General features: G+C 37.3%; 1 protein-coding gene across 1 annotated transcript in view; it reads right to left on the minus strand.

Moving 5' to 3' along the window:
- Positions 1 to 1044: 1044 nt before the first annotated feature.
- FAT1 (FAT atypical cadherin 1) overlaps positions 1045 to 11249 on the minus strand; it is a gene marked incomplete at both ends in the record, with an annotated part of 102356 nt that continues 92151 nt past the window's right edge. Inside the window, 8 exons of the mRNA XM_080343282.1 lie at positions 1045 to 1670; positions 7387 to 7524; positions 7772 to 8403; positions 8623 to 8733; positions 8944 to 9097; positions 9607 to 10069; positions 10622 to 10779; positions 10896 to 11027. Of these exons, the coding sequence (XP_080199408.1) occupies positions 1045 to 1670; positions 7387 to 7524; positions 7772 to 8403; positions 8623 to 8733; positions 8944 to 9097; positions 9607 to 10069; positions 10622 to 10779; positions 10896 to 11027 (2414 nt within the window). The remainder of the gene's footprint in view (positions 1671 to 7386; positions 7525 to 7771; positions 8404 to 8622; positions 8734 to 8943; positions 9098 to 9606; positions 10070 to 10621; positions 10780 to 10895; positions 11028 to 11249) is intronic.

Below are 11249 nucleotides of genomic sequence, written 5' to 3' on the forward strand. Positions count from 1 at the left end.
CGATTACTTTTAAAAACACCATTAAGTAGACAGACACTGCCATCTAGTGAGCATCTCTAACATAGCTGCAGTTTGATTGTGGAAGAGAGGAAAATGAGTTGTTTGGAGCAAGTAACTTAACACAGTACAAAACATTTACAGACTTAAAAATGCTGCACTGAATGCTTTTGTCAATTGTATATTATATAATAGAGATACACAGAGCAAAGCTAAAGTATTTTATTAATAATTTATTGTCAGTAAGAAAGACTGGCTAATGGTAATTTTCAGTAAAAACCTTTACAAGACCATAGGATCACAAATATACAGACACTATAAAAACTGTGTCATGGTGGTTTTGGTTCTGAACTGATATGTAGAGGGTCTCCAACACACTTTCCAAGAAGGGAAAAAATGTTTACACTTCTAAAATACAGCAACCCATTTAAGACATTTCCATGTAGCTGACCCAGAAAAATATCAGACCTGACTTCTGTACAATTGGAATTCTGTGAATATGTTGAATTTTTTATAATGAGATTTCAAACCTTAGTTTTTGGGGGAATACATACAGTGATGCCCTGATTATAGTAAGTCAGGGTGCTGGTTTTTAATGGCACACTAACACCACTAGTTTCAGTGGAAAACAACTTCACAAAATATCTACAAAATCTAGTTAAAACTATTAAAATCAAAACTGTACATAAAATTTACAAAAAGTAGGAGAAAATTAATTGCATTAGAACTATATAAATATATGCATCATGCTAACATGGAGAAGTGGTATGTGATTTTTTTTTTAACATAGACAATGTAAGTACAAAAAGGATGTTCAGAAATGGCACAGCCAATGGAAATATCAGAACTGTCTGATTACAGTAGGTCAGGAAATGGAAACAGGCTGATAGCAAGAAATGAACTGCATGATCCACCACTGCCATGCCAGTTTAGCTCACTGAAACAAAAGCATTCCCTGTGGCTGGGGAAAACAAAATAAAAAAGCTCTAGAAAGTTGTTCTAGAATTGACAAAGTTTGTTAGAGTCCAGGCACTTTTGTTGAGCGTGTCAGACTTCTGTATGGTGCTGGGAATCAAGTGGAGGAATTTTCACATCTTCAGAATGACCATCGTCTCCACTCTCATAGTCACTCATCATGACTTCAGACTCCATTTCACAGCATGCTGACACATCAGAGCATGAAGCTGTGGAAGCATACACAGACATGGACATGTTGTCTACAGTGGGCGCTTCAAAGTCTCTATTGTACCCTAACGTGTAAGGAGTGTAAGGTTCTCTGTAACTGCCGTTGACACCACTGGTGGTGGTCTGAGGTTCTGACATGTCTGCAGGATAGTGATGGGGAAGGTACTGATTAAGGTTAAATCTCTGCCTGCTTCTTGTAGAAGAGCCCAAGCTACCTACGGCTGGCATGTCTCTGGGTGGCTGTATTGACTCAAACTGGTCGCTGTATTCTGGTGGTAATGGTGGAAGCTCATCAGGTGCAGGAAAGTCATCAGGTGGAGGTGGAAAATCACTTTCGAGGTCATAACCACCAGGGTAATAGTCTGTATCGATGGCGTTTGGATCCGTGTAAAGGGGAGCTGACTCCTCAACCACTTCATAATTTGGATACTCTTGGATCCCTGGCAACTGAACACTTGGCATCCAATCTGATGTATCCCAGTGATAACCTGAAAAGTTAATTTTTTTGAAAGAAGAAGTATTAGTATCTTGTCTTCAAGTGAAGCTGAACTGAGAGGCTAACATATATATAAAGACAATGCAATCACTGTGATTAGGACACCAGTTAATAAGAGAGCAGTTTGCCCAGGTTCCACAAAAGACATTCAACACAACACAACCTAACATGATGCCATGCATTAAGATATTGCATCATTCACACTTGAACTTTTCAACTTTTTCAGACATCTCACCTAACATGGGAAGAGCTGTAGGTCACCTATGGAATGTGCAGTCACAATAAATAATGGTATAGAATCGTTTACTGGATAGCAAAGAACCAACAGCCTCCCTGGTGCAGCTAAATTCTTAATCAATTGGTGATTACAGCTGCCTGTTTTTATTAATAATGTATTTAGCGTATATAAAACATGTTTTTCTTACATAAAAGAAGTAATTTCTAATTGGTAAAGTATCCAAACCATTTAAAGTGACTTTACTCCTTAACTGATCTGTCAAGTTAACAGAATGCTGTTAGCTCTACAGTAACTTGCCACACCTCTGACAAAAATCTTCGACTATTAGTAAAGACATTCCACATTCAAATACAAGAACAAAACAGGACAACCAAGCCTAATCATGCATAAATGAATGAACCTGATCCTCTCTTGCAAGCTCCCCCTGAATAAGTTTGTATTGGTCTGCTGGAAACCAGATGTTAGCCTGATTTAATTGAAAAATAATTGTTTTTCTCATCTAAACACCAAAACAGAAAATAATACAGAGTTGCAATAAAGTGCAAATCTATTAAAGAGTAATCACTGCAGACAAATGCACAGCAAGCAACTGATAGTAAGTCTGTGTTAAAACCAACATAAATATTTTGGTGAACATCAATGAATTGCATGCAGAAGTCACCTCTTGAATTGCTGAGGTCAGGAACAGCAAAAGATTCTTTAGGTGGCAAAATGAGAAGAAAAAGGAAAAAATATCTGTAGTTAGGAATCATATAGTAGAACCGATGTGAAGATAATGATGTTCATGCTGCTTTTGTCCATTATTAGTAGGCAAAATATGCCAGTTTACTTAGTAGTACTAAAATTAGCACTTTTTTTTTCTTCTGGGCTCCTTCTTTGTTAGACTTGAACTGCAGAATAGCTACTGAGCTAATATAGCCCACCCGGGACATGGCTGTACAGTGGCAAACTCTGCAGAGTCTGTAGAAATCTGTCACTAGATTAAGACTTCTGCTAAAAACGGTAACAAGATTCGGTCTTCTTATTTTTCTTTCCTTGTATCTACGTGGCTTTCCCTACTGGGCTTCATCTATTAGGAATGAGACTTTCAAATATCTCATGCAAAGATGGGAAGTCTCCCTCTGGTATCTAGTATAGTTTCCCTACACAGTGCACTGGGAGACCTGCCTCCCTTTGTACAGCAATCCTAACAGCTCATGCTCAGCAGAGAACTGTCCTGTGTTATCTGACTTTCTGTCTTCAGGAATCTATATTTCCTATTCAGGTTTGTAAGGACAGGCAATGCCTATCCTGATACCAGATTCTTCTCCTAGGAACTGCTACTTTTATCTGTTCTTGAAAGACTAGAGGGGCAGAGGTTGACTCTTGGGGGTGGTGAGGTGACTTTTTTTTTTTTTTTAAGCTTGCCTAGCCCAGACAAGAAAAAAACTGCCCACACTAAAGGAGATATCAGTCTTGTTATCTGTGATCTGAGACTCCTAAAAGATTTCTGGCCTCATCTCCAAGAGAAGGTTCTGACCACTAGTCTGCCTAGAAGACTGCGTTCTTCATTTTCCTAGGGAAACTGGGTGCAAAACTAAAGCCAACAGGCATTATGATTTACAGCACTTCTGCCAAAGAATGGGGAGATCTCAGTCCCATCCTCTGCTTCTCAGGCAAAGACCATTTAACATAAAATACAGAAACACAAATTAGAACCTGATGGGCCCATCTTTCTAGGTGACAATCTGCTAGGCTGGAGCTATAGATCCTCTTGCACTCAGTGCTGTCCATTTGCACGGAGCTGCAGCCTTCCCTGAGGAGCAGCACAGAGAGTGTGGGCCTACAACTGTCCTAGGATGTGACTCACTAGTTCACGCTTTCAGGATACCTGTTGGACAGACCACTGGGGAGACTAAAGGAAAAAGACCATCTGTCCAGAGCTTGACCTTGCCCAAGACTTAGGCAAGGATCTCTGCTGCTTGAACTGGCGCTCTCCTGAGCATGCTCAAAAGTAGAGCTTGGGTCTACTCAAGATGCTTTGAAAGAAATAATGCTTATTAAGAGCAGAAACATCCAAGTGTTAAGAAGTAGCTGAGCAGGACATCTTTAATCTCTCTATTTATATTCTGCAATGCATAAAGTATTTGTATTTATCTTACAGTGATACTAAACCACCAAGCAATACTTTCAACTTTGACTTGAGAACTACATGCATCATTTTTACTTTCTACCAATTAAAATCTAAGAGAAAATCTGAATAAGTTGTTAAATATTTTCCCTGACAGATTTTGCCTCTTCTAGTCTTACAATTCTCCCTTTCATAAGTACTGCACATTACAATTTTTAGCACTGAGGACTATGGTCTATAGGTACATACTAATGAAATGTTCTCATGTAATTAGAAGTCTTTGTGTTTGTCTACTTTTTTTTTTGCATGTCTGCATACATTAGACAGGATGTACTTCCAATAACAAACCAAATAGAATCTTTAGCTACTATAATTAATTTTATGTTCTTAAAACGGTTTTAAGTAAGACTTTAAAAAAAAAGTAAGGTTTCCTAGTCTGTATTAAGAAGTAAGAAACATGAACTGTGGATATTATTTCAGAAGTAACCTCTGCAGACTCAAGGTCATGGAGTGAATTACTTGCATATTACTGGAACTTTAAGGATTTTTAAGCCAATTAAAAATAACAGCTAGCATTTGTATAGACTCACTGGCACCTATTATTTTGTAAAGAGTTTGTGTTTTGCAGAGTTGTCAGTTCTGAACCGTTAGCAGGAATGAAATGTCTACTTCATCTCTTTTTAACTTCCAAATACATAAATATCCACACACAAATATATATGTGTGTGTATATACGCTCAAACATACTTTTTAGATATTGATGTAATGTTGGGTAGTAACCACCTACTTAAACTGACACATACTTTTTCTGTTAAAGAGACAGATTGATCTGAAGACGGGGGACGTACTGACATCAGACTGCTCCTGTCCTGCTCAGCTGGACAAGGTGCCAACAAACGTGGGTGCAAGAAGAAAAGGAAGTGGGGGCTGCCGTTTTGTGTCTATGATGCTGTCTCAGTTCTGCTAGGAACTTTAGTGTGAATATTTTCAGGAGAGAGTAAGCACCAAGATCTTTTTTTGCTGATACTTCCACTCCCCTGCCCCCAAGAAATCACACTTTGAAACCTGTCCACAGAGTAGCTACAGCATACATGTGAAAATATGAACAGATATACAATATAAATATATATAAATATATTCTTATCAGAAAGACCAAGTAAATAATACTTTCTAACTCCCATCTGCTAGGACTACATTACTAGAAGACAAACGTGCATTATTCTGCCAAAGCAGTAAATAAATATTAAAACATGTATATACCTTCTTTTTCCACCGAGTCAACAACAGCATTGACAAGGTGTATTACAGTCACTATGGAAGCTTGTAAAAGGTATAAAAGGAGCAAATTAAAACAAACCTATAGTTAGTATCACTTTAAACAGCATATAAGTATACAAAAAACCACTGTAAATTGCAGTTCATTACTATTTTATAAAGCAAAATTATTAGTGTACATATACATTTACTTTCTATCTAGAAAGCAGTTGCGTATCATATGTAAAATACATCTCTCAACCTGATTTTTATTCTTGATAAACATGAAAAAGTACTTGTAACTACTCCTGAAGCAAATTCTGCACAAGCACAAAGCTGCTCTAGTTGTGTTAGAATTTCTGGAATGTTTTTTAAAACAATACTTAATCCAGATAGCAATAAACTAGGCTTTTTGAAAGGCTTATGTTGGGTGAATTAAGGACTATTGCATTAGGCTTCCCCTTTTAGGCTGCAAACTACATTCCTGCCCCACTTCCACCTAGCCGTGGAAGACCAGGGAACAATTTTTCACTGAAATGAACTGAAATGCTAGAACATGAAAAATATCTACTGAAAACTTTGGCTGCTGACCTGATTAAGTTGTGTGCAACCCGTGGTATCACAGTAGGAATACCAAATTCAGGTTGTGACATTCTTATTTAAAACCAACCAAAATGAATGTATTTTTTTATCCCTTCCCTTTCCCAAGATACTTTTGGAAGGAAGAAGTATTTACTCTTACAGGGTAGGATGAGGTAAGCACATGCAATTTGTTTGCATGGCTCAGGGATTACATTTCAAACTAATAAATTCAGAATCTACCAAAAATGAACAAAGAAACGATATCTACAATGCTACAGCTATTTCTTTTAAAATGATGTATTAATGAGTAATCAATACATGACGAGAAATACAAATAAGAACTGATAAAATACATGAGATGGGGAGGAGAACAACATGTACTGCACAACACAGAAAAGCACAGGAAAAAGGTTGAAATTTGATATCAGGTCTACTGATAAAATGAGTACTGTAAGCATACCATTTTACTTTCACCAATCATTAACACAGATATTTCTTTTCATGCTGTTAAGAACAAATCACTCCACTGAGAAGGAGAATGTTCTTTATTCCTAAGCTAAAGGAATTTCATTTTTTTTTTTACCACTCAGAGATAAAAGCAGAAATTCGAATAGAGTCAAAACATCTTAACACGGTAAATTAGGTTATGAGACGACTGCGGCTTTGTCCAGTCTGCAATATTTCTGAATACATAGATGCATTCATACCAACTGTAAAAGCATCTGTCATCACAATGGAAAAGTAAAATACTTCCAATTAGTAATAATAATAAAACCCCAAAATATGTACGTTGATTACATTTTAATGGATTGGTGTTGTGAGCAAAATATTTTTTTTATTTTTATATTGGTGTTTTTCAATGTATGAAATTTTTCTATTAATTCTTTTTAATCATGGTGAAAGCCAAATATATTCTTCTACTATAACAAAATTCCTTTTTTGTGCAGCTTCCTTCATTACTAAAGTAATCAAACTTACAAGCAGTCCCTTAAACTCTGCTCTCACTCAGAACTGATCTGATCCATATGGGAGCTGAGGTCGCAGCAAGAAAAAGAGAAGGAAACAAATGAAACTGTAACACCAGAAAGCTTTACTGAAAGCTGAACGTCAAAGCAAAAGTTATATTTGTGCAGAGGCCATTTTTAAAATTCAGTGTATTCTTGTATACGGTGATAACTAATGATTACCTAGAAGAGCTTCTCAAATTTGAACACGCTTTTAACACCTTTCAAACACAAGGCTCTGAACACCTTGTGCTGCATTTTCACTGTTAATATTCTAACAGCAGAATGATTATATATAGTTTTATGGTTAAGTAATTAACATGAGGTGTAAGATAGGCAAAATACTTTTAAAAAATAATAGATCCAGGTATTAACATAAGTAATTACAGATATATATTAAATAACCTCTTATTTAATATATATTTGATATCTGTAAGTCCTATTGATACCAAGAGATATAGATGCACAGACAGAACGAACGAATGTAAGCAGCAGCACAGAACAATTGTATTTTACGTACCGTTGTCATCACATGATTCAGACTGGAAGGAGCTGAGTGACTGGACCTCAGACATGCTTTCTCTAGCACTATAAGGATGGGAGTTCTTTTCATCCAGAGGCTTTTTTGAAAGGCAGGGGTCAAGATCTACTACTTTAGCTGAAAGAAAAAGTTTTAAGTGAGATGACTAATAGATTCTAATTAAAGAGTCAATAAAATTTAAGGTGTAGATCTACACATGTTTACAACACTTAACAGACCATGAAGCCTGATCAGACTCAAAATCTAGTAAAGTCACAATGTTTTTTCAGCCTCAACAGGCACAGAAAGAGACTTTGCACTCATATTAAAATTGTAGCAGCACACACCTTTTACAGAAAAGTAATAAAATAAGAACATTTCTTACTGTCATAGTCAAAATCCCAGCTGGGTTTCTGTATTGAATCGCTGTCTGAAGGAGAGTTGGAGGGAGGTGGAGGTGGCAAATTTGGTGCTACGCTGCAAACAGCCACAGCTTTCCGGTGACCATGTACAGAATCCGGGTTAAAAGTACTAAACTCCGGGTGCTCGGGGATAGCAGATCCCTCGAAAGAATTTCTGTCAAGATTGTTTCTGGAGTCGCTTGGAATGCTTGGAGTGTATGAAATGGGACGAACAGGAACCTGTGGTGGGATGTCAGAATAGATGTTCTTATTCAATTTTGCATCAAAATAAGGTCTTTGCAAGAAAGCTGTTGTAGTTCCCAGTTGCTTGTCTTCAGGTTCTGGCTGGTGCTTCTTCTTTCTACTAATCACTTTGCGGCAAACAACAAAAATCACAACTAACAAGAATATTCCTGCGATGAAAACAATAATCCCAATCACTTCGGCTAAGCTAATGTTCCAAGATGTTGACACATATTTGTTAAGAACAATGTCTGTGCAGTGTTTTCCTCCAAATCCATGGCTACAGTTGCAGTGATAGGAACCATAAGTATTCTCACAAAGGGCACCATTAAGACATGGGTTTTCTACACATTCATCCACATCAGTAAGGCACCTACCAGAAGCAGAGCAGAGAAATGATGGTTAGTTTACATCAGTAGTCTCTGTTGTAGTTTCCTTGTTCTCAATGATTCTATATATGTTTAATACACAGTATTGATACACAGTATTAATACATAGGCAATTTGCTATTTTATCAACATTTCAGATTTCGACGAGTTTGAACTGTTAAGTGATACCGTTAAAAACTCCATATATGTGGAACACTACTTACCTTTCTCCACGAAAGCCTGCTTCACACTCACAAACAGGTCCATCCAAACTGTCAATACACTTGCCACTATTTTTACAAGGATTGTCCTTGCAATATGGACCCAGTTGGCACCTGCAAAAGCAAAAAAAAAAGCAGGAGTATAAAGCAAGTATATAGTGTGCTATTGAGGGCTGTAACACAGGGGCTGGCATTTACGTCAACTAACCCCAGTGAGTTTCAAGGTCTGAGCTTTAAGTAGGAAACAGATAAAACAGAAAAAATGTTATCTTTATATCCTATTCCTTAATGGGTTAATTGGTACAGTAAACCATACAAACATACCTTTGGCCTGTGTACTGTCCTCGGCATTGGCAGATAAAATCATCACTGACCGGGATGCAAGTACCACCGTAAAGGCAGGGGTTGGAAGCACATGGGTTGACACTCACATCGCAGTAAGTTCCCATAAACAAAGGACCACACTTGCAGTAGTAACCTGAAATCAAATATAGTCTTTTTGAAAGACACACATGGCTTTACTGGTTTTAAGCTAACATATATCCTTGCCCACCTACCTGTTTGAAGCAAGTGGGGATGGGAAGAAATAGAAATATTTTCAATGAAAGATGAAGGGAAGTCTAACAGTATGGTTTTTCTTGGGTATGATTGAAGGGTAACTTCCATTTCTATCATAAAACACAAGCCTGTCACAATGATTTCAGAATTTTTAAAGGAAGATTTTAAAACAGGCAGTTAAGAGGGTGCCTCTGGTATTGACACTGAAGATTAAACACCCACTTTGTCTGATGGACTTTGTCTACTTCATACCCCACAGAATTGAGTCTAGAAGACAGGCAGACACAGCCTTCCTACTTGCTCAACAACTGGCCTTCTACAGCTCCCTGGGAAATCAAGAATTATTCACAAGGTTGTTTTGTCCTTCACAGCAGGGAAGCGGAAAAGCAGTTCTGAAAACTAATGGCAGAAGAATATAGCACAGCTTACCTCCATTTGTCAGGGCATTGCAGATGCCTCCATTCTGACACGGGCTGCTTGAACAACCTTCTGTGGTAGTCAGTAAACATCCAGGAGTCACATCTACAGATTCTTCCATGTGTGCATAATTTCGTGGCTTACTGTTTAGGGGCAGCTCTTGTCCATTAAGTACAACAGAATCCATACAGCCTCTGAAACCATTGCTAACCTGAGGACTTCTGCCATGTCTTGTACCTTGCTGCCGAATATGACCACCAAAAAATACATGATTATCTAGGTTTAGTGTCCTAAGTGTGCCAGGAGCAGTACCAGATGCAGTATGCACCCTATCCAGAACAAGTCGTGCATAATTTCCATCCACTTCCAGAGATACTGAATGCCACTGGCCATCATTAATCTGAATGCTCTGAACGGAGACAATCCCAGGTCCACTGCCACAATCAAATTTATATTGCAGCCTTCCATGGTGAATCTACAGAGGAAAGCCACAAAATCAACAAATGATCTGCACACTTAGAGAGTATAAAATATTGACACCTATAAAAGTTTATGGTTACTGGAGAGACAAAATGATGGTGGTGTTCATAAAAGGCAGCTTAATATCACCGTATTACAAACAGTAACAGTGATTGTGATTCATGCTATAAGTTTCTTTTAATTAAAATGGATACTTTGTACATTTTTTCCTCTCATAAAGAAGTCACAGATCATCCTCAAAAGATTGCAGTACTTCAAAACCTTTCATCTTATGATTTAAGTGACTTTTTCAGTACAGTCTTCATGAGTATTATAAGCAAATTAAATTTAAAGTTGTTATTTAAAATAGATAATTCATTTATTTTATTTTTAATACATTAAAGAAGATGAATTCATTTTACATATTAAAAGAAACTGTACAAATTTGTCACTCTGCCTTGAAGGCAATTCTCAGTTACAATAATTGTACAGAGATGTTATAATTCAATCTTGTAATTTGGCACAGGTGAGAAGAGGAGAAGATATGCACTAGGAGATTTTAATATACCTCTAAGATACTGTAGTCTGTTCCTCGAGCATACATAACAACTGCATGAGCAGAGTAAGTTCTAAGTCTCATTGTCAGCTTCATTTCCTCTTTGTTCTCATTTTCCATGAGACGGTACTTCACGTAGCTGCTCCCAGTGAAAGTTGCAGCAGAGCCAGCTGATGCTTAGGAATGTAGAAAAGCATAAAATGTGTTAATACAGGGTTGGAATTGAATTTATATTTGGAAAGTAATAAGATTTTTTTCAGAGATTTTTTTAGAACTAATTTCTTACCAGGACACTGTCCAGTTTTGCTGTCTTGGCAAACACAGGTGTATTTTCCTTCCTTCGGATCTCCTAAGCATTCGGTACCTTCAGGGCATGGGTTTCCTTCACACACATTATTCACCAGGGGGCATTTCCCTTCTGTAAAACGAAATACGTTATTTCGCTTCTGTTGGTGGTAATGATATTCTGTGAAAAGAGATACTTCAGTAGCTGAAAGCAACCCAAATTACATTCCTAACTCTCAGACAAGAAAGTTAAGTAACAGTTACAGGACATGACCGGCACAAACACAGACTAGACAAATGCCATTTATAGTGGCTGATATTCATAGTTAGTTTGATTACTCAAACAATTCAACTG

The sequence above is a fragment of the Nesoenas mayeri genome, assembly GCF_963082525.1.
Source record: "Nesoenas mayeri genome assembly, chromosome: 4".
NCBI lineage: Eukaryota > Metazoa > Chordata > Aves > Columbiformes > Columbidae > Nesoenas > Nesoenas mayeri.